Source organism: Enhydra lutris, unplaced genomic scaffold (genome assembly GCF_002288905.1).
Source record: "Enhydra lutris kenyoni isolate GAN:26980312 unplaced genomic scaffold, ASM228890v2 scaffoldscaffold1, whole genome shotgun sequence".
Lineage (NCBI taxonomy): Eukaryota > Metazoa > Chordata > Mammalia > Carnivora > Mustelidae > Enhydra > Enhydra lutris.
The window spans coordinates 43443124-43467989 of NW_019154085.1; the positions used below are offsets into that span (position 1 = coordinate 43443124).

The 24866-nt window shown below is 41.1% G+C and overlaps 1 protein-coding gene across 1 annotated transcript in view; it reads right to left on the reverse strand.

Annotated features, from left to right (window-relative positions):
* The window catches only part of LOC111144424 (IQ motif containing with AAA domain 1), a 139171-nt gene that overhangs the window by 62085 nt on the left and 52220 nt on the right, over window positions 1–24866 (reverse strand). The window contains exons 6-8 of the mRNA XM_022498718.1: window positions 20890–20974; window positions 12590–12721; window positions 4289–4364 (exon numbers count right to left, since the gene is read on the reverse strand). Coding sequence (XP_022354426.1) covers window positions 4289–4364; window positions 12590–12721; window positions 20890–20974 — 293 coding nt within the window. The remainder of the gene's footprint in view (window positions 1–4288; window positions 4365–12589; window positions 12722–20889; window positions 20975–24866) is intronic.

Consider the following 24866-nt stretch of genomic DNA (forward strand, 5'->3'; position numbering starts at 1 on the left):
ACAGACGGGATGGAGGCCACTTCTGACAGGAGTGGGCACACAGGAAATTGCTAGAAAGTTAGGAGCTGAATTTTTATTATTTTAAATAATCACTCCTGTGATTGATTGCCAGCCAGAGAAGCCCATCCTGTGTTTTACAGTCAGGTAATGAAAAATACTGCATTGCATAAATTGCCTATGTCAGTCCATTGATGTAAAATGTGTTTTAAGTCATTAATTGAGTTTATTCTTGGACCCGAGCCCCCAGCAGGTGGATTTTGTGGTTGGTCTGTAAGGTGCGTGTTCATTTACGGAAGAACTAAGTAGTTTACATTTCCCTTATTTGAAGGTAACTGTCCTTTCAGAGTGCCTTTTCTGAAATGCACATGAACTTAAATTGTGGAAAACTTTAAAATGTATGAAAACTATGATTTTTCTTCCATGTGTGAGATTGTAAGCTCTTCCCCCTTGAAAACACTATGAAGGGTTTAAACGTGTTAAAACATGCTATTTACCAGTAACTCTTGTTTACCAGATGTCCCCCTTACACGATCATTAAATCTCCCACGGCAAAGCTCACCTGTTTCTATTAAGATATTTTTAAAGCAAAATCCCTTTGCCGAGGCGAGGTAGCTACTTTGCTTTCTCACTAGACAGACTTGCTAAAATCTGGAAGCAGTGCATTTCCTAAAGAAAGGGACGCAGACTATTGAACAGGAGGGAACACGAGGCGATTATTGATGTAAAAGCACCTCGCAGCAAATTCTCATTCTGCGGTTGTAACTGTGTCTCACGAATAAAGCGGTACTTAGTGGCCTTTGCTGATTTCACCTCGACCGCCCTTTGAATGGTCCTGGTTTTGCGCGGAAATTTTGCTTTTCTCATGACACTTGGGCACAGGGCACCTCTCAATCCCTTCAAGAATTTCATGGACATTTACAAACGCAGGAAGCTTTTCAGGGTCCTCAAAGCACTAACAACTGCCCCAGGAGCTTTCATCCCCAGAGTGTGAAAAGCTGGCCAGGGCAGTTTCTCACGTAGGGGGGTGATTAAAATGCTAATGTCTTATTTGAAAAGGAAAACCTTTGATTTTTGAGAAAAGATTTCTAAGATGAAGACATTTAATTTCTTTAAAAGACCGGAGACCTGGCAGATAGCACAGGAAACGCCACAAACCCAACTAGGAAAATGGTCCTTCACACTTCCTGCTCCCAAGTGACCACTGCCTGTGTTTTTTTTTTTTTTTTTTTTTTTTAGCCTTAATGGAAACAGATATTCTACAAACAGCGTAATGGAAACATATTACACAAATGGTGTGGAAAGTCTCAAGAGCTTTCCCGAGTGGGTCAGCAGGTCGCAAGCCTTGGTTTCCCATGGGAATGTCAGATTTCCCCCAAGTTAATTTTTGTTTTTATCAAAACAATACAGGCACATTGTTTTAGACTGAGTCTGATAATATGGAAGGGATTATAACAAAAAGCAGTCTAATTCTGACTTCCAGAGAAATTGCCCAATGGCATTCATTCCTGTTTTCATTCATTCATTCATTTAAAATTGTGAGGAATAATTTCAGATTTATCTGCAAATCTGATGTATGCATAAGTTTAATTCATGACTTGATGGAGCCTGATTGTGGAGCAGGCACTGTTCTCAGAGTAGGCAGATAGTGGGGGGCCTTGTCGTCTGGGACCACGCGCCCCCCATGGGGAAGCAAGGAACACCTCCATCCCCATAGATGGAGGTGAGTAAAGCAGGGTGGGCACAGGGTGAGACTGGAGACAGCCCACAAAGGTCTTGGGGAAGGCCTGCAGGGACCAGCATTCCAGGCAAGGGGAATGGACAGCACCAGGTCTCTGAGGTGGGACCGACTAGCTTGCTGGTGGAAGAGCATGGAGCCCAAGAGAGGAGGGTGTGAGGCCCGTGTGAAGTGGTCTAGCTTCCCGAGAACTCTTTGAGCTGTGTCTCTGTTGTTATACCTTTGTCATGTGCTCACACTGCTACTTCTTGATTTTTGAGTTTGAGATGGGAGCCCCTGACTTCCTATAATGGCAGAGGAAGGCCTGGCTGTCTCTCACCTTCCTGTCTTTCCCCTTATTCTCTCCTCATAGTTATTTCAGAGGGAGCCAGGCCCTCCATGCACTGAGGGAAACTGTTGCCTGAAAGAGGACTTCAGCAGAACATGAACGGGTCAGTGACCTGATGTTAGAAGGTGCAAACAATGACCTTGGAGGTTGGTGATCGATGTGTAGCATATGAAGCTATGAGGGGTCTGTAAAGAGCAAAAGAAATGTGGCACAAAGCGTGTGAACAAGAGGTTGGTCATGTTGCAAACACACCTGGGTTCCTGTGGCATCCATGGCACAGCAGTGACCTTGCCACGGGACGCATGCAGCTCCTAGCTGACCCTTGGGTGTTGTTGCCGCCAGCCTAATTTGCACAAGCCACTCAACTTGTGCCCCTGTCCCGTCCCATCCACCTCTGCCACACCCTGTATGTTGTGAGTAGGTTGATGGTGGTGCCATTTTTGTATCTCCACGGTTGCCTTGCACCTGGCACAATGGACACAGAGGTTGTTGAATGAAGATGAAGACATAAGGGTATGAATGTGTCTGATAGTGATTGCTTTATAATGATTTGAGGCCCCTGTACCCCAATGTTCATAGCAGCAAGGTCCACAGTAGCCAAGCTATGGAAAGAACCCAATGTCCATCAAATGGATAAAGAAGATGTAGTATAGATATATGATGGGGTATTACTCAGCCATCAAAAAGGATGAAATCTTACCATTGGCAGTAATGTGGATGGAATTAGAGGGTGTTATGCTGAGCAGAATAAGTCAGTTGGAGAAAGACAAATACCACATGATCTCACTCACATGTGGAATTTAAGAAACAAAACAGATGAACATAGGGGAAAGGAAGGAAAAATAAAATAAGACAAAACCAGAGAAGGAGAAGAACCATAAGAGACTCTTAACCACAGAGAACAAACTGAGGGTGGCTAGAGGGGAGGTGCGTGAAGGGATGGAGTCACTGGGGGATGGGTATTAAGGAGGACACGTGATGTGATGAGCAAGGGTGTTAATATGCAACTGATGAATCCCTAAACTCTGTCCCCGAAATTAATAATACACTATATGCTAACTAACTTGAATTTAAATAAAATGTTAAAAAAAGATTTGGCTTTTCAGACTTGAGTGGCAGCATGTGTTCTAACAGTACCTGCCAATAGAGGGGTTGCTGGGTCACTTCTTGCCATTGTCGTGAATATCAAATGAGACGAGCATGGAAAACACAGAGGCTTGTGTGCTTTGGGCATCTAATAACGTGAGGTTACTGTTTTGACCTCCTTCCTCCCCAATTAAAACAGCTGCTAGTCCTGGTGATGTCCCCTCTCCCTACCGCCCTGGTTCAGCACCATATGCAGGGTGGGACCCTCGCTATTAGTGGAAAGTGAAAGAATTTCGGGTGGAGCATGGATGTTTTTCTTTCATACAACTAGCATCTCAGACCTGAAATGACATGGATCTTGTGGCTAAGGGTGAAGCTCAGTTTATTGGGGTAAAAACCATGAGTCAATGAAAAAATAAGTTAAGTAATTAACAGTACCAGTGCTGTCCAGATAAGACCTGAGTCAGGGAGGAAGCATGTGTGACTGACATTTGGAAATATTCTACTCCATGTCCCTACTGCATTTTTTAGCAATTATCAAAGAGGACCAATGCCCGGGGTCATCGTGGCCCGTCATTCAGTGTTGAGATTCATCCTGAGAGTGGAGTGAAGCCAAAGGAGCTGGGTAATTGTTCCAGTAAACTGTAATAGAAATGTCTGAAAGACCAATTCCTACACTTGCAGCTCCCCTCACATTCTAGCTACTGTGCTAATTATGCTGAACAATGGACAAAAGAACTCTGTGTTGGTTTGCGGGCACCTGTCTTTGTCTGACAGGATTAGAATATCTTATTGTACATCTGGTATTGATTTTCTTAATTTAAACAATCTAGGCCAATCCCTTTCGTTCCCAGCAAGAGAATGTTCAGCTGAAGTCCTACAGTTTGAAAACAGAATGGAGGGTTCGATTGTGTTCTCGTACTATTCATATCTGGTCTTTTACCGACCCTATGCCTTTAGGCGTCTCGAAGGAATTTTAAAATAGAGATGGACGGAAGGTCTGGGCCATGAGCTGCGTGTTTTCAGCCTCTCCCTACTGAGCGCCTAATTCTGGCCCTCACGGGCTGGATGCGGGGCCAGGGGTCATGCTGGGCGGGCCGGCAACTCCCCGGGGGGCCCGCATGGTCTTCTAAACCAACCTTTGTACACGTTATTTCCTTCTTCCATCGTGGGAAGGAAAACACTTGGTGACATTTTCCAGCCCTCATCTTCTTCCTGTTGAAGAAGAATGAGATTTTTGTTAATTACAGGGCTGCCGTATCTATCCGGACGAGACAGTACACAGTGAACATCCTGACGACAGGGCTATCGTAAGGCACACAGGCTCTTTCCTGGTTTATGAACTTGCCCACCCCCCTGGGCAGTTTCCCTGCTGGCCAGTCTGAGCAGGGAGTGTGGTATCCACCAACCAGGGCATGGATGGTTCTAAAAACTTAGTTCCACCTGCAGGCTCACTGAGGTGCCCCTATTTCAGTCACCTCTCCCGGGGTACCCCAAGCCCTAAGTCTGTTCTGTTCTGTTGTCTGATGTTCTGGTTCCTTCTTTGCTCTGAAAGCTGATTCCCAGCCTGAGTCCTCCCGCCGCCCTCCAGCAGCTTGTAGGTTCAAATGTCAGATTGGTCACTCAGTAGCTTTCAGATAATCTGATGGTTCCCTTAGGGTCTGTGTCCTTGGGGTGGGGGTGGGGTTACTGTGATTTGGAAGAGGCTGATCATTTCCCACTCAACTAGGAGTGAAATTATACGTCAATTCCAGATCCAGAAGTGGAAATCGGCCCAGGAGCTCTCATTACTATTAACTATATTTTAAAAATAAAAATGCATCAAAAAAAGTGATAGTTCATTGCAAAAAACAAACAAAACCTCCTCTTTTCAAGCTTGCTTGCATTTAGAATGTCATTTTACTTCTCTGCTCACACTTTTCTCTCCATTCATTGAGATTAAGAATCAAAGCTACTAAAAAAAAAAAAAAAAAAGTTACTCATGCCTTTTCGGGATTTGGAGTGCTGCTCCTTTCTGGAAGTAGTGGTTTTTGAGCATTTCAGACAGAAGGAAACGTAAAGAAAACTCACATACTTTCTTCTCAGAGGAATGCATTTCCACATAAAACTTTACATACAATTTCAGGCAGTCTATCCTTGTGGTCTCTGTCTCCTAGGTTAAGGGTGTCTGTTTCCTCTGGAGATCAGCAGCTTCTCACTTCCTCTTATCTTCCCCTCTCACTGCCCCTCAGTGGACACAGAAGATGCTCAGAACAGATGTTTCCATGATGACATCCTTATTCCCGATAACAGCCTCTGGAAATTCACAACACTCATGTCTCCATCTTTGTGAAGTAGTACAAAGTTTCGTTTGAAGTCCCCTAAAATACCATAAGAGTGTGGTTGGCTCAGTGCTTCAGTCTGGAGCACCTCCTTGGGCCAGGCTGCTAGAGAAGGGGCACTGGGATCACAGAAAGGCTGGGTGGCCCCTCGGACAAACAGAAGCTTTTAAAGCTAATGGTGCTGTATGCGGGTGTTAGGCTCTTCCCAGGATTCAGCATGAAGTTAGAATGTAGAGGACTCTTCTGTATTCACATAATCCTGTGTTCTGGCCAGGTAAAACCCATTTAAAATAGTTCCAAATGGTTTAACATATGGTTTGAAAAATAACAAAGAGAAAAGGATTGTAAGGATGGATTGCACAGTGCTCCTTTTCTGGCTCCTGAAGCCAAAGAGAGGTCCACATAGCTGACTTGTTAGGCTAATGGTGTAACTTTGATACTGAAAGCCCATTTGCAAAGATGGCTATTGGTTTGCAGAGAATGTCCTCTTGACACTAGCATTCCCCTCTATCACATAGTCTTAACACAGATCTTCTTACCTGTGATCCTTAACACTTTTAGAGATGGTTAGCAAACCAAAGATCCAAAAGAAAGACAATTTTTTTGCTGTTGAATTTTAAGAATTCTTTATATATTCTGGATGCAAGTCCCTTTGCTAGATCTATAACTTGCAAACATTTTCTCCCAGTTTGTAGATTGTCTTTTCATCCTCTTCCCAGAGCTAAAGTTTTTTTTTTTTTTATTACAATGATGTCCAATTTATTAATCTTTCACTTCTATGGACACTTTTGGTTGTCAAGTTGAACTGTGTGCAAAGCCCTAGATCCTGAAGATATTTTTCCTCCTCTTTTTACCTGAAGGTTTTATGGTTTTATATATGAGTCCATGATCCTTGTTGAGTTAATTTTTGAATAAGGTATAAGATAGACATTCCTTTTCTTGTCTAGGGGTGAAAAGATTAACTCTTGTAAAGCCCATCTTTGAAGGTGTTTACGGTGCTTTTATGTTTTCCCTTTACTAGCTCTGAAGATGAAAACCCCTAGACCAATCTCTTGGCTTCTGTCCTTCAGCATCTCAGTATACAGGGTCACTGGATGGATCTAGACATGAAATTGAAGACTTTCATGCTTCCAATGTTAAATTGCTTGCAAAGTTTTTTGTTGAAATGGTCAAATGAATGTAAGACTACCAGCCACTGTTATTTTATTTTAATTTTTGTACAGAGAGAGCAAATGCATGTGAGCTGGGTGGAAAGGAAGGGGGGCAGTGAGAGAGGGAGAGAGAGGATCTTAAGCAGACTTCCCCCTGAGTGCAGAGCCTGACCCGGGGCTCGATTTTGTGACCTTGAGATTGTGATCTGAGCTGAAATCAAGAGTCAGATGCCCAACTGACTGAGCCACCCAGGCGCCCCATAGTTATTTTACTATACTTTATTTTATTTTACTTCGACCCTTTCTTTTCTCCTACTGTCAGCCCCACAGTAAATTGTAAATCCAAGCAGGGACACTGAAACCTACAAATTTTCACCTTTAAACTTCCTCCCAGTTACTTTCAGGCTCAAATGTCTCAAGATTCTATAGGGACACTCACTAATCCTGAGTCCTGAATAACAGAGTATCTAAGGGGAGCTCTCTCCTGCTGCACAAGGGTCAGAGGGAGAGAGATTTTGGGCAGATCACTCCAAGGCACATTTATTTAGATGGAGGTGACCCCAGGAAGGGGTTTAGGTAGGAGATGAAGTCATAAAAGCATGACCATGGGTCTTTGTGATTAGAGAAGAGTGTTACTCTGCTGCTCCCTATGAGCCCAGATGTTCATACCACCAGCTGGATGTACCTTTCCTTCTTCATTATTTTCAGAAAAAATCAACAAGGTGAATAGAACTCACTTGCTTTGCTCTCAACCTCGTGAATGACGTTTGGCTTTAAATGCATCCTCCCATGTGTGTGGATGCAAACTTCTGAGGGGCTTTGGCTGCTGGCCCACACTTGTCCTTGGATGAGACATGGACTTGTACTAACCCTCCTTCCCATCTAAGCCTGGACCTAATGGTTTCCCTGTCTTGGTTACTCCCTCACCCACAGGCCATCCCAACCATAGCCACAAACCACAAACCTTAGACTATAACTCACACAACTCAGGTTTGCTCAAGTCACTACCCCTGGGATGACTCTTGTCTCCTCCAGCAGGTTCTGCCCTAACAACCATGGCTGTTCCAAGCTTTCCCAGCCCCATATCACACCCCCTCCCTAGAGTCTGTCATCCTTGCTCTGAAGTTGCCTTCTGGTTCTCTGTTTCAGCAATTGCCTGGAATCCTTCCTGTAGTTCCTGGTCCTTGTCCAGCCTTCAGATCTACCCACCACCAGACCCATGTCAACAGCCCCTCTGGGGCCACTTAGACTCATTTGTAGCCATCTTGTGGACTGACGAAAGTTGTACTCTTATGATATTTTGACAAGAGTCTATTTTCCATTTATGGAGGTGAGTGGAAATATTCAGATAATCCTCAGTTTTTTGTTTTTAATAGGGGGTCTTTACCAAGTTTTCTGACTATATATGGACTAGCGATTGAGAAATGACCAAATTTATAAAAATACCTGAAGGATAATCCCACAGCTGTGCTGCAGTGAAACAGCAGGGGTGAGTCAGTTACACAAGCTAAACAAAACTAGTTTCCTCTCTCCTCTGCCTTACCCTTTACCCAGGATGAATAATAGATGCTTTTTCTACAGGTCAAAATACCAATTCTCATACAAAGATTTTGAGTAGCTTGTCTCAAGAATGCTTCTAGAGGCCTTGGGATTGATTCTAAAATAAGATTTTTAAAAGTTAATAAAAGAGATAATCTGACCTCAAAGATGAGTAGCAATATAATGTAAATATATCGATTTCATTAGAGATTAACATTTATGATCACGTTGTTACTGTGTAGACATGTACCTATCAAGAATAAATTCAGTTCTAAGTAATTGTGAAGGATTTTGCCCTTCATTTGCAACTACTTCATAAATGCTGATGTACTCAAACTTCTCTTTTTGTCTCAGACTGTTCATCATTAAATGACTCTTTAATAGCTAGTTAATAAAATACCTTCACTCAACAAAGACCAGATTGTATAGCTGATAAGTTCAGAATTTTTATGGAACAAGCTTCATTAACAGTGAATTTTTAATTAGCAAGTGTCAAACTCCCTAATGCATATTTAGAGGAAGAGAATGCTTAGAATAAAATTGAAATTCTTCCAATTGTCCTTATTCTTTGGCATGGCTTCAAAATTATCTCGCAGAGTGAGAGGAGGGCTTTAAAAATTAACTAAGAAGTAAGCTCTCTTCTTATTTTTTTCTGCAACAAGTTAGAAGATTTGGGGCACAAGCAGAGCAGTAGGGCAACGGGTGGCCTTGTGGGTTGGGTTTCATGGAAACACTCAGATGGAGGCTGTGCAGGTGGTTTACTGGGAACACCACCCACAGGGATGGAGGGAGAGAAGCAGCAATGGGCAGAGAAGCTGATGCAAGTGAGCTGTGATGCAATTGGATGTGAGATGTCAGCTGACCTCACAAGGAGCCCAGGAGCTAGGAGAATGCTTCAGAGATGTCCCAGTGTGTAGGCTGGGTCTTTGTACCCAAACATGGCTATCCTTGGATGCAGCTGCCCGGGTGGGTGGTGTGACTTTGCATGGAGCAGCTCCTTTAGACTTGGAACAATTCCTGGGGAGGAATTAGGTGAGGAGGCAGCACAAAATACTGAGCGGCGGGGGACTGAGTTGGGGACTACAGTAGAGTGGGTTGTGAGCAGTGAGAGGTCTCTCTTCTTTTGTTCACAGCAATGGAACATGGTGAAGGAGAGGGACAAAGACAGATGGGGGCAGTTGGATGATTTCTGCTGATCATGGTGCAGAATATGAGCCTTGTAAAAGGGGCAATTGCCTCCAGCTGGGTGGCTGCAGTCATGCAAGGAATTTTTAACAAAATGTTGTCTTTCATAAATGCAAAATGTTGCATTTATGTGGAGTTTGGGTATTTTTTAAAATTTAAATTCAATTAGCCAATCTATAGTACAACATAAGTTTCAGGTGTAGAGTTCAATAATTCATCAGTTGCCTATAACACGCAGTGCTCATCACATCACATGTTCTCCTCAATGCCCATCACCCACTGACCTCATCCCCCTAATCCTTCCCTCCAGCAACCCTCAGTTTGTTTCCTATAGTTAAGAGTCTCTCATGGTTTTTCTCCCTGCCTGCTGACTTCCTATTCAGTTTTCCCTCCCTTCCCCTTTGATCCTCTGCAGTGTTTCTCATATTCCACATATAAGTGAAACCATGTGATAATTGTCTTTCTCTGATTGACTTATTTCGCTTAGCATAATACTCTCTAGTTCCATCTGCATTGATGTAAATGGTAAGTATTCATCCTTTCTGATAGCTGAGTAATATTCCATTATATATATATATATATATATATATAACATCTTTATCCATTCATCTGTTGATGGATAAGTGATTCATTTTAGACCCAAACACACCTCCAGATTGAAAGTGAGGGGGTGAAGAACCATTTATCTTGTTAATGGACATCAAAAGAAAGCTGGGGTAGCAATCCTTATATCAGAAAATTAGATTTTAAATCAAAGAATTTAGTAAGGGATATAGAGGGACACACTATATCATACTTAAAGAGTCTATTCAACAAGAAGATCTAACAATTATAAATATTTATGCTCCTAACTTGGGAGCAGCCAAATATATAAACCAATTAATAACAAAATTAAAGAAACATATTGATAATAAAACAATAATAATAGGGAATTTTAACACCTTGCTCACAGCAACGGATAGATCATCTAAGCAGAAGATCAACAAGGAAACAAGGGCTTTGAATGACACACTGGACCTGATGGACTTCAGATATATGCAGAGCATTCCATCCTAAAGCAATAGAATACACATTCTTCTCAAGTGCACATGGAACATTCTCCAGAGTAGATCACATACTGGCACAAATTAGGTCTCAACTAGTACCAAAAGACTGGGATTATTCCATGCATATTTTCAGACTACAATGCTTTGAAACTTGAACTCAGTCACAAGGGGAAATTTGGAAGGAACTCAAATACTTGGAAGATAAAGAGCATCTTACTAAAGAATGAATGGATCAACAAGGAAATTGAAGAAGAACTAAAAAATTCATGGAAACAAATGAAAATGAAGACATAACTGCTCAATACCTTTAGGATGCAGCAAAAGGGGCCCTAAGAAGGAAGCACATAGCAATATAAGCCTTTCTTAAAAAATTAGAAAATTCTCAAATACACAAACTAAGCTTACAACTAAAGGAGCTGGAGAAAGAACAGCAAATAAAGCCTAAACCAAGCAGGAAAAGAGAAATAATGATTAGAGCAGAAATCAATGAAATAGAAACCAAAAGAACAGTAGAACAGATTAATGAAACTAGGAGCTGGTTCTTTGAAGGAACTAACAGTATCAAAAAACTTCCAGCCAGATTTACCAAAAACAAAAGAGAAAAGACCCAAATTAATAAAATCATGAATGAAAGAAGAGAGATCACAACCAACACCAAGGAAACACAAATAATTTTAAGAACATACTATGAGCAACTATATGCCAACAGATGAGGCAATCTGGAAGAAATGGATGCATTCCCACAAACTTGTAAATGACCAAAACTGAAACAGAAAGAAATGGAAAACCTGAATAGACCCATAACCAACAAGGAAACTGAAGCAGTCGTCAAAAATCTCCCAACAAGGGGCGCAGGGTGGCTCGGTGGGTTAAAGCCTCTGCCTTTGGTTCAGGTCATGATCCCAGGGTCCTGGGATTGAGCCCTGAATCAGGCTCTCTGCTCAGCGGGGAGCCTGCCTCCTCCTCTCTCTCTCTGCCTGCCTCTCTGCCTACTTGTCTGTCAAATAAATACATAAGATCTTAAAAAAAAAGAATAAATAAAATCTTAAAAAAAAATCTCCGAACAGACAAGAGACCACGGCCAGATGGCTTCCCAGGGGGAATTCTACCAAACATTTAGAGAAATAATACTTATTTTTCTGAAGTTATTTCAAAAAACAGAAATGGAAGAAAAACTTCCAAACTTGTTCTGTGAGGCAGACAAAGAGCCCACCAAAAAGGAGAATTACAGACCAATATCCCTGATGAACATGGATGCCAAAATTCTCACCAAGATACTGGCCAATAGGATCCAATGGTACATTAGAAGGATTATTCACCACGACCAAGTGGGATTTATTCCTGGGCTGCAAGGGTGGTTCAACATTTGCAGACCAATCATTGTGATACATCACATAAATAAAACAAAGGACAAGAACCATATGATCCTCTCAACAGATGTAGAAAAAGCATTTGAGAAAGTACAGCATCCTTTCTTGATTAAAACTCTCCACAGGGTAGAGATAGAGGGAATATACCTCAATGTCATAAAAGCCATCTATGAAAAGCCCACAATTAATATCACTCTCTTTTCCTGTAAGTTCTGGAATTTGGGTATTGTCATTGTGTATCCACCATCCTCCTTTTCCTCCTCCTCACAATTTCTGACTCCTTGGTCCCATCACTTGTCCTTGATGATGCAGCCTGTCCTATTTCTGTCCTGAACTCACCTCCTGGAATATGAGGAGTGGCCCAAAGTGACACTGTTTGAAATCTGATTTCTTTTGGGTAGTAAGAAATGAAAACTTCCAATAAAATGCATCCACTATGTCAACCTGAAGTAAAAAGTTAGAACAAACACACTTTGGTTAAAGTAGGGATTATTTTGACTTTGCAGTGGTCACCTGGTTTCTACCTTGAGGAAAGACCAGGCGGATCATTTATTTTGAGGAATAAAAATTCAAAGCTATAACATATATGAATAACACAAAGTATCAAAGTCACTGAAACCACCTTTATCCTAATAGGTATTTATTATAAGTCATAGAGAGGATGATGACTGGTGATCAAACAACATAAAAAATATTGAAAAACAGTTGGTAGAACGGTTTCCTAGGAAATGAACTACTGCAGTCTCAGGAGATTGGAGATCATGTTACTGGTTCAAAGCAAAAAAGCCACTTAAAAGAAAATTTCTTTTAAAATTCCAAATTCCTTACCTTGTTTTTTTCCTTTGCTCCTTTCTTTTCCTTTTCTTTTTTAGGTTTCTTGGGTTTCTTGGCCTTCTTATTCTTTTTCTTCTTTTTGTTTTTCTCTTCTTCTTCTTGGTTTGCAATAATATCTTCAGTAACCTGGCAAGAAACAAAAAATAAGCATCATGATTTCATGGAGCCCGATCAAGACAAGGACTGCTTTCCCTCTCCAGAAGAAGTATTTGTGCTGATCAGTCCCCGCTCCCTCTCTGTCTTGCTCTGGGTCTGAGGTCGACCTTCATGGGGACATCACTGGCTGCTGCCTGCCTCTGGTTGGATTCATCAGTGAGACAGAAGTCGAATCTTGGGGCGGGGGGGCAGATAAGTGGGAGGATGGACCTTTCTGAACCCAGTCCCCCATCCCCCAATTCAGGGCTGCTCTGGCCACCAGGGGTCCCATGAACATGAGGGAGGTGACGGCTTCCTCAGGATCTCTGCCACAGCCAGGAGGCCAGGCCCTACCCCTGCACCTCTTCCCCAGTGGAGCTCAGGACACCCCGAGTTTCCTGTCCGAACTCTGCCTGGCAATTGCTCTTGCAGTCACTTTGCTTTCCCATAAATGATCATGCCTCTCTTCTCAGGGTTGGTTTCTTTCCTCTGTGATTTAATTTGTATTTCCTACAGTGACAAAATCCCACTTATCAGTTCACCTCAGATTAGCATCATTGGAGAATTAGTAAGGGTTTGTAAAAAACGATATAATCTGTTCTATACAACAGATGTTTGCTGAGGTCCCGCTTGCTGAGGTCTCCCAGAGAGCGACTTCTGGGAGACACGAGGCTGTGTAGACCCTAGGACACATTGCTGGTCATGTGATCAAGGTAAGCGGCGTAACATCTCTGGGACTTAATATCCTATTTTCATTTTCTAAAATCAGGTCAGTACTTCCAACCATTGGTCTTATGATAAGCCAAGCACGGTTCTAAGAGCTGCACAAAGATGAACTCGTTTATTGCTAAATGCAGCCTAGGTATGCGAGCTGTTACCAGCCTGTTTTATCGATAAGAGAACAGGGCAAAAAGAGGTCAGTCTCAGGGCCAGGGACATACAGCAGGTGAGTGCTGAGCTGGGATTCAAACAGGGGCTAACCAGGATGAATTTCACAACGTAGAAAGAAAAGAGGCAAGATGCTGAACAACATACATAAGTTTATTCTATTGTATAAAATGCACATGGTTAAATAAAAGAACAACACCCTATAGTTTCAGGATATATATGCACATAGGCAAAGTACAAAGAAACACAAGGGAATGACAAACACCAAATTCAGTGCAGTGGTTACCTCTGGAGAGCAAGGTATGCAATTAAACAAAAGGGCTAGTATCATTCACTTCTACTAGGTAGTACTAAACCATCCTCCTGGGATCCAGTCACTTGTTTATGCCTTATTAATGATTTACTACAGTGCTGAAGTTTATTTTCTAGTATTATGTTTTTGATATTTATACCTATGCTATTCTTAGGAGTTTAGTTCACACTTTAAAGAGTATAAAAGACAGTTTACCATGAACAAATCAGGATATTCTGGTCCCACCTGGAATTAAAAAAAAACACCACCACTATAGTCATTGGACATGTGCCCCCTTCCCACTATCCAGAGGCCAACTTATCCCCTAGGCTCCCATGAAGCTCTCGGTGGGATGAGGCTCAGGATAATGGTGCTGGCGAGTGTAAGAGGTGACGTATGTGTTGTGCACATTATTTGGTAATAAAAAGCGTGTCTTTAGGTGGAATTAAAAGTCCTTTATCCAAGTGGCATTGTTATCCTTGGGGATCAGGCTCACTTTAATGCATGGAGCCAAATCGTGGCTGCTCAGGACTTTTATGTTTGGAGCACTTAGGAAGCGTGAGCATTTTTTTGGTCCTTGGAAGTTTGGAAGCTTTCAGAAAATGTACAGACAGTTTTTGAAAAATGACCTGATGTATAAACTGAGCAGCTACAAGGAGGAGGAATCCTTATTTGTGGAACACACAATTCAGTGCATCTTGTAAATCCTTCTCCATTGTACTATTTACTTCCTCTATCTCCTCAGTTTATTAATTTAATACTTTGATAAATACATTCACATGGCCCACAATTCAAAACTTACAAGAGATCAAGTCCGGAAACCTTCCGTTCCCATGCTGTGAGTCAGTCAGCAGGATCTGCTTCCAGAGACATTTTATATAGCTATATGCAAATACACGTGCGTACACACACACACACACACACACACACACACACACACAGTTGTGTTATGTTCTCCATCACAAGCTTGAAAATGGTGTGTGATTGGAATTTGTCTCTTTTTTAGCCTATGTTGAATTTGTTTTGCTCTTGATTTTCAACTCAAGCAAAACCTTCCAAAGTACACAAATATGTACATATATACACCCAGATACACACTGTAAATATAGATGGGTCATTTTGTTCCAATGTCAGTGTCTCGTACACACAGTCCTTTTTGTGCGTTTTCCTCCTATTCATGTCCCTGGCTTTCTTAGTGGTACATAAAGAGCTTCTTTGCTCTGTTTTTACGGGTGTTCTGTAGACGATCTGGCCCTTCCCCTGCCGATGGAATTAGGTTGTTTCCAATCGTCTGCTGTTACTAGTAATGCTGCATACATAAATGCCTGGAAATACCATTTTGCAGGTGTATGAGCATATTGGCAGGATAAATTGCTAAAAGTAGAAGTGCTGGATCAAGGATACGTATGTATATTTGTAATACTGCCCAACTGCTTCCATCGGGCTGTGCCAATTCACACCTCTGCCAGCCATGCGGGTGGGTGCTGATTTCCCCATATGCTCTGACACAGTGTGACACAGTGTGTTATGTTTGCCAACTGAATGGCTGAAGAAATGGTCTGCCGTTGTCGTTGTTTTGTTTTGTTTTGTTGTTTTTTAAGATGCCAGTGCTGAATTTATTTTGCTCATGTACTTTAGCTACAGCAAAATCTCCCAAAGTGAGAAGAGCACTTATTGCCCTATTAAGTAAGCCACCATATTTTTGGCAAACTGTGGGGTCTGAAGGCCAGATCCATTTTGTTTTATAATAATATAATATATTATAATTTTATTGAGGCATATTTTACATGGCCTACGTCCATCCATTCCAAGGGTCCGAGTCAATCATTTTAAGTACACTTACCTAGTCGTGCAACCATCACCATAGTCAGTTTTGGAACATCTTCAGCACCCTAGGGTGACCTCTCATGTCCACTCTCAGTCTCTTTCCTTTTCCTTCTTTCTTTGCCAGGCCCCTGCTAATCTCCTCCCCACCTCTATTCATTTTGTATGGACGTTTCCTGTGAATGGAAATGTATAATGTGTGGTCTCTTAGGTCTGGTTCCTTTCCCTCTGCATCATGGTTGAGTCTGTTGTAGCGAATCTCGATTAGTGTTTCCTTTTTTTGTAGGAAATCTAAATAACATTCTATTGCCAGACGTGCCACAGTTTGCCTATCCAGTCATCACCTGATATTTGGGCTGTTCCAAATTTTTGGCTATTATGAGCAATGCTCCTATATTCTCATACAAACTTCTTCGTGTGGACCTATTTTCATTTCTCTTGGATAGAGTATCAATAGTGGACTGATGGCTCAATTGGTACATTTATATTTAACTTTTAAGAAATGGACAAGCATTTCCCAAAGAAGCTGTACCATTTTACATTCCTCCCAGCACCACAGGAGTGTTCCTTTTCCTCTACACCCTCAAATTTTGTTACTGTCTGTCTTCTTGATTATGGCCATCCTAGTGGGAATGAAATGGTCTCACTGAAGTTCCAAGTTTTATCTTCCTAAGACTAATGATGTCAAGCATCTTTTCATGTGCTAATTAGCTATTCATATATGATCCTTTGTGAATTATCTATTCAAGACTTTTGCCCATTTTTTGATTGAATTGTTTTCTTATTGAGATGCAAGAGTTTTTTGTTTATCCTAGATACAAACCCCTTATTAGGTATTTGTTTTCCAATATCTTCCCACAGTATGCTTTTGTCTTTGCATTTTCTTGACGGCATCTTTTGAAGTGCACAAGTTTTTAATTTTGATGAGGTTCAATTTATCAATTTTGTCTGTTTCATTTCTGTTATATGTGTGGGGTTGATCATCTCTTTATATGTTGAATACCCTTTATTATGTTTCAAATCCATTTACATTTTCTTTTCTGAGAAATGTCTGTTCATATCCTTTGGCTTTTTAAAATATTGGGTTATTGATCTTTTTAAAATAGAGCTGTAGGGGCTCTTTATATATGAGAAAAATGATCTCTTGTGTATGGTCCTCATTACAAGTAATTATCCTATGTGTCATCTGTCATTTGACTTCACTTGGGGTCTGTTTTGCCATGCAGGTTAGAAAACTTTTGTGTGTGTCATTTAAAATTTCATTTTTTTTTTCTTCTACGACTCCTGGGTTGTGCAACAGAGGTAGAAATGTCTTTCCCACTCTTGAGGTGATAACATTTCTTCCTTGACCTCTTCGAATTCTTTTGTGTTTTTGTTTTGTTTGGCATTTAAATCTTTGGTCCATCTGGAATCATTCTCCGGTGAAGGATAAAGAAATGGAGATTTAATTTTCTTTTTTCCAGACGAGAACCTGGTTATTCTAATCCCATTTGTTAAAATTTCCCCCTTACTCAAGAAAGGCGTGATGCCATCTTTATTATGTACTAAACTGGCCTATGGATTTGGGTATATTTCTTGACTTGCTATTCTTTTCCACTGATGTGTCTTTCTACTTATTTGCCTGAGCCAATGGGATCTTCATAGCAAGGCTCCATACTACTCGCTTCTCCTTACATTGTGTAATTACATTCGGAATTTTACTGGTTATTCTTGGCTATTTACTTTCACCTCAAGTTTAGAATTAGACTTCTCACCTTCTGTGTGGCCTGCCCCTGCCCTGAAACATAATGCCATTGGTATTTTTGTTTAGATCATATCACATGTGTGATGATGTTTGGGAGAAGTGATGTATTACAATGTGGAGGATCCCTACCCAAGGACACAGTATGCTTTTCCCTCTTTCCATTTGCATCCCTCATACTTTTTAAAAACTTTTCTTCACAGAGAACACACCTTTATTGTTAAGTTTGCTCCTGGCTGCTTTATCTTTGTGTTGTTGGTGCTGTTGTAAATGGACAGTTTTGTGGTAGTTTCTATCGAGCTGCTGTTTGTACACACCAAAGCTTTTGCTCTCTGTAACTCCCTGTATTCCTTCTCACACTGTTTAATTTTCAATTTATTCTGTTTGCTTTTCTAAGTGTAGGGCATACCTGAAAAGTGATCATTTTGCCTCTTCTGTTCCAATTTCTATATCTCTACATTCTTTTTCATGTTCAGTGGTGTTCAATAGATCCTAGGGAAATCCTTGCACTTTTCATGACATTGGTGGACTTTTCTTGGCCATCCTTGTGACTTTCATGACATTGGTGGACTTTTCATGGTCATCATTGTGCCTTTCATGACATTGGTGGAATCGTTTCTAGTGCATATCATTAAGCATAATATTAGATCTTGAACTAAGAACTGCTTTATCTAATTAAAGAAGTATCCCTATATTCTAATTTTTTTTGCTTTACTTTTTAAAATCAAGAATGGATGTTGAATCTGCAAAAGGCTCCATCAGCCTCCACAGAGATGCACTCAGGGTTTTCCATTTTGAATCTCTTTATAGGATGCAGTGTATTCGCAGACACCCTCAACAGCAGCCATTCTTGCATTCTGGAATAGATGCCACTTGATAGTGGTGTTCTGCTTTCTTAATGTGCTGCTGGTTGTGGTGTGCTAATATTTCAGTTTGAATTATTGCATTAATACTTGTAAGGAAGACTCATTTGCGACTCTGTTTGTATTCGGTCTTCTTTGGGAGCATTGGTGTCAGTGTGATTATGCTCACTTTGCAGAAAGTGTTTGTATTGCTTGTTTTTTTACAAATACAAAGTGGACTCTTCATGCACACACTCTAATGATTATGCTTTGTCTGTTTCTTCATCCTCTGTCTCTGCTCAGTGATAATTATCACGAGCTCCTGTGGAGATATCCATGTGTCCGGCTGCAGGTACACTCCACGGGTGACCTCATCTAATTGTTACATCAGCCCAGGGAGGAAGGCGCATGGGGGAGGAGCCCCATGAGGCTGCAGACCCAGCAGGTGGTGGGACTGTGGTCCATCACCTCTACCCTGTCCCAACTCTTCTTCTCCTGTCTTTACAAGTCATGCTTTTTGGCCTTCTTTGCCTTATTTTAACATATTAACCAGATGTCTTCATCTTCTTTTGTTTTTAGTCTACATGAACCCTCCTTTTGAATGTTTCTTGTATACAATGTAGACATCGCATCAATATGTTTAATCCTGTAATCATTACCTTTCTAAACTAACATGAACACATTTGGTCCCTGGCTGTGGGATTTCAAGACACAACTTGGGCCTGACAATTTAGCTACAGGGGCAAGACCTCACCAGGTAACAAAGGGAAATAACACCAGGTCAAAAGGTTAGTCACTCAAGGCAGGACTTGATGAACCCCCAAACAGTCAGGTGTAGAGTGTGTGGTCACTTGACTTCTGAGGAAGACAGGAGTCTGTCAGAGGCTGGAACGAGGGCTGAGGAGCTGGTATCAGCTTCTGACAGGAGGTGGGGGAAGAGCATGACCCTCTGACACTAACGGCCCCCTCAGGGGAACAGAGGGGGATGGGAGGCTGACTGTGGGGACAGTAGTGCTGAAGTGGAGAAACCCTGATTGTGGAATGCTTTATGCCCCCTAACTAGTTCCCTCCTCATGAACAGTAGCTGCTCTCTGCATCTGTGTGATAAACGGTGTGGCCACAAACAGCTGTTTCAGTTTATGGCACAGGTCAGCAAATCATATTGCATGGGCCAAATCTGACCTGTTGGCCAATTTCTAAATAAAGCTTTATTGGAATACAGCCATATCCATTAATTACCTCCTGTCTGTGTCCACTTTCATGCTAGAATAGCAGAGTTGAGTAGTTGTGCCAGAGAATGTGTGTTCCACTGTCTCAAATATTTACTATTTGGCCCCCTATGGAAAAAATTTATTGTCTCCGGTCTATGGCAACTCGTCTTATTATTTGCTTCCTATAAATTCCTTAAATAGCATTTATGGGTCAAAGAGTAGACACATTAAACATCTGATGAAGTATACTTGGTCCATGTCCTTCAAAAAGGTCATGCTAATTTATGTATTTATGTATCCAGCCACAATGTACGGGAGTGACCTTTTCCCACATGCTCACCAACTCCTGTGATTATCATGATTTAAAATTTTTACCAATCCTATAGGTGAAAAGAGATATAGTAACATTATTTTATATTTGAGTTTCTTTGATTGTGAGTTTTCAAGTTTTGAAAAATAAGTTCACATTTTTTTGCCTTCTTTTCTATTGAGGTGTTTAGATTTTTCTTATTTCATAAGAACTCTTTATATATGAAAGATAGCCATTATCATCTATATTGCAAATATTTTCTCCACTTTATCATATGATTTTAATTCCAGTTATGATATTTTTTGCCATTTGAGTTTTATGTGGTCCAGTATATTAGCTTGAGTATATGAGTAAGTTTCACTTTTAACAGCAATGCTTCTAGTGCTCTGCTGTTGAGCACGATGCCAACTTTCTCTTGGTTTCTATGACAAATACCCTGAGGTTAAGAACAGTTTTCCTATTTCTAGTTTATTGAGGCTTTTCTAAAGCAGACTTACATGTCAATTTCATGCCACTAATGCATTTGCAGAGATGTTTCTCTGGAAGAGCATCAATATGGTAAAGAGTTGACTCTTGACAAGTGAACAGGAGTGAAGCGGGGGACAAAGGGGAGAAGGCCGACCTGGGATGAGGAGAGAGCGTGATGTGCACAAAGGCACTGAAGGTGCAGTGACACAGGACACAGGCAGGGTGGGCCAGTGGATCACTGGGGCTCATGGCAGGACAATGGGGATGAGGGAACAGCAGATGATACCAGGAGGCAAGCAGGGACCACAACATAAGGGGCCCTTGAAATCAAGCTGCTCAGAACTTACCAAGAAAGTAAGCCCAGTGTGTTGTCATGTCTCTTTCAAAGGTAAGATAGTAGGAAGAGTGATTTCATTTTGATTACATTTAGAAGTCCACAATTGATGAAACATTGAGATATTTCCATGTAAATATTTGCAGGAAAATAACCCAAACCTAATGACAGTATGAACCCATTCAGGTTACAGTTTAAAGAAATGGGGTTACAATGGATTTGTGTTTTCTTTCTCAAGCATCTCTGTACCTGTTGTGGGGTCTTGTTGGAAAAGATAATGGTCGACCCTCCTTCTTCCACATCAGGGTATTCAGGAAATGTGCCAGTTAAGTTCCTGAGGAAGAAAAAGAGGGAAATTAAGTAGGAATGAACCCCATCCTCTCTGTTATATTTCCCACTGGCTGGCTCTGCTCACTGAAATGGGGGACAGTTCTTAGGAAGGAAGCTCCCTGCCCCTTGCAGCCAGATACTCTGCCTTGAAGGAACAGTAGACCCGGCCATATCCCTGAAGGTCTGCTTCCTCCAGGTAACTGTTGTTCTGAAATAGACACACCTCTCTCTCTCTCTCTCTCTTTTTTAAATTTTTTAAAAATTTCTTTTCAGTGTTCCAGAATTCATTGTTTATGCACCATACCCGGGACTCCATGCAATACGTGCCCTTCATAATACCCACTACCAGGCTCACCCAACCTCCCACCCCCCTCCCTCTAAAACCCTCAAATTGTTTCTCAGAGTCCACAGTCTCTCATGGTTCATCTCCCCCTCCAAATTCCCCCAACTCCTTTCTCCTCTCCAGCTCCCCATGTCGTCTGTGTTATTCCACAAATAAGTGAAACCATATGATAATTGACTCTCTCTGCTTGACTTATTTTACTAGCATAATCTCTTCCAGTCCCGTCCATGTTGATACAAAAGTTGGGTATTCATCCTTTCTGATAGAGGCATAATACTCCACAGTGTATATGGACCACATCTTCCTTATCCATTCATCTGTTGAAGGGTGTCTTGGTTCCTTCCACAGTTTGGCGACTGTGGCCATTGCTGCTATGAACATTGAGGTACAGGTGGCCCTTCTTTTCACTGTATCAGTATCTTTGGGGTAAATACCCAGTAGTGCAATTGCAGGGTCATAGGGAAGCTCTACTTTTAATTTCTCAAGGAATCTCCACACTGTTTTCCAAAGTGGCTGCACCAACTTGCATTCCCACCAACAGTGTAAGAGGGTTCCCCTTTCTCCACATCATCTCCAACACACGTTGTTTCCTGTCTTGCTAATTTTGGCCATTCTAACTGGTGTAAGGTGGTATCTCAATGTGGTTTTAATTTGAATCTCCCTGATGGCTAGTGAAATGAACATTTTTTCATGTGTCTGTTAGCCATTTGTACGTCTTCATTGGAGAAGTGTCTGTTCACGTCTTCTGCCCATTTTTCGACACGATTATCTGTTTTGTGTGTGTTGAGTTTGAGGAGTTCTTTATAGATTCTCGATATCAGCACTTTGTCTGTATTGTCATTTGTCAATATCTTCTCCCATTCCATGGGTTGCCTCTTTGTTTTGTTGACTGTTTCCTTTGCTGTGCAGAAGCTTTTGATCTTGATGAAGTCCCAAAAGTTCATTTTTGCTTTTGTTTCCTTTGCCTTTGGAGACATATCTTGAAAGAAGTTGCTGTGGCTGATGTCAAAGAGGTTACTGCCTATGTTCTCCTCTAGGATTCTGATGGATTCCTGCCTCAGGTTGAGATCTTTTATCCATTTTGAGTTTATCTTTGACACACCTCTCTTTAGAACAAAGTATACTTTTCTCCTTCTCCTTCTTCTTCTTTTTTTTTTTTTTAAATTATTGAGGTACTCTGTGCTTGAATTAGGAATGAAGACAGAAGCACAAATCACTTCTTCCTGTTTAAAATTTAGGATAAACACAGGATTTTGAAACTAAACAGAAGGATGGAGTTGTTCGGATGACAAATTTAGTAATAATGCATGAAATACACAGACAAGCTTTAGGTTTCCATAAGGCTAAGGCTCCATTTCGTATGAGTTCCAAATAGTAATTTTTTGTGTGTCACCGTACAAGTTCTACATTTTAAAAAGCAGACTTTGCAATTTAATATTGAGGAATTTCAGGAGGTGTAGTTACAATTTCTAAGTTCCACGAATCCACTGAAGTAGAAAAATCTAAGGATTAGAGGAGACAACTGTGCTTATAAGTTCTCAAACTTTTGACCTTTGGAGCCCTTTATATTCTTGACAATTTTTGAATATCTCAAGGAGCTTTTGTTATTTGACTATAACTATTTGAGTTATAGTTATTGATATTTACTGTAATAAATATTAAAACCAGGAAATTTCTAAAATACACATTTTAAATTCACTTAACAATAACAATAATAAACTCATTATATGTTCACATAAGTGACATTTTTAGTATATGTTCCAAAACAACAACAAAAAAATAGTGAGAAGAGTCTTCCTGTTCTGCATCTTTGAAATCTTTTCAGTGTCTGGCTTGATGGAGGGTAGGCGTGTGCTCATATGCGCTTCTGTATCCATTCTGCCGCCTGTTCTGTTTCGGTTGAAGTTTGGGAAGAAAATCTGTCCTCACATTTGACACATCTCCTCATATCAAAATCACACACATCCATAACTCCACTGGTCTCAAAACTGAAACTCTAAGTAATGGGAAGCTCTCAGGCTCACAGAGGTGATTACGAGATTTCCAAAATTTTAATTTTTGTTAGGTCAGAGCTTTTCTTTCAGGCTCATTTGGTTCATTTTTGAGAAAATGTCTCTCAAAAGTCAAAGTTTGTCAGTTGTTTTCCAGATTAAAAATGATGTTCAGTGGATAGCGGCTGGTTCAGCTGCAGGCAGATGACCTCACAGGTTGGCTTCCTCATGGCCACCATATTTCCACGAGCTTCCCAAGGCTGCACCCCCGATTTCATCACATAGCATATGAAAAAGCTGTGTAGTCAAGGTTCAAGTCTTACTATAATTATTTTTTACTGTGTCCTCAAGGATATTGTTAAATGAAACTGTTTTTTAAGGCAGATGCCTAGTAGTGAGGGCCACAGTGATTCTAAGTAGGGGTCACGGCTTGGTTCATGCTGAGAAGTCAGCATGCTCTGCTTGCTGGGGCCCCATTTTTCCTGTGGGATTACTCAGAAAACATTTTAAAATAGTCACATCATTGTCTGGACAAAATATCTCAGGTCTCTTGAACCTTTCCTGTGTGCTCATTCAGTAGGAACATGACTCAGCACCTCAGCTTTGCTTTGAAAGGAACTGAACACAATGGGGCACGTGTGGAGAAATGTAAGGACAAGGACGACAGAGGAGATCACACACTAAATGTGTAATTCTGTCAATGGGGTTGCCACCATTGAAGCTACTTCGGTGGCCTCATGCACTCATTTACCCATCCACCTCTGTCCATCCAACCACCCATCCATCCATCCATCCATCCATCCATGCTTCCTCCCTTCATATAGTCAATTAACAAACACCTGATTAGTACCAACTAGATTCTGGATGCAGTGATGGGAAAGAGTGATCTGAAGGTATTGAAATGTCAGCCCTTGCCTAGATCCCTCACCTTCCACCATCACATGGCTGGTATGTATAGTTGACCTCAGACACTGCTTGTCCACAAGACTCAAATCTCAATGCTTATTAAACTGCCTGACCACCATCTGTCTTGTTCTGTGTATCACTTGGCCTTGATGGGTCTTGGTTAAGAACTTTGAATACACTTGGACTAAAAGCTCTAGCATTCTCTGTTCTGTACACCCACTTGATCATTGCCCTGACAGTCACCTTTACAGGCAGCTCCACTAATTTTATTTCCATACTTCAAAGCTTGAGTGTTTTTGAGGACAGAGAACAAACCTAGAAAATTATATAAACTAGAACCCAAAATAATTTACATGTGCCATTTCTAAAGTAGAATTCTTTAGAAAATTTTTTTATATCTAAAACTTTTTAAAAACATTTAAAAAATATTTTTATTTATTTATTTGACAGAGAGACACAGGGAGAGAGGGAACACAAGCAGGGGGAGTGGGAGAGGGAGAAGCAGACTCCCTGCTCAGCAGGGAGCCTGATGTGGGACTTGATCCCAGGACCCTGGCATCATGACCTGAGCTGAACGCAGAAACTTAATGACTGAGAGCCCCTAAAGTAGAATTCTTTTTTTAAAATTTCATTTTATTTTATTTCTTTTTAGTGTT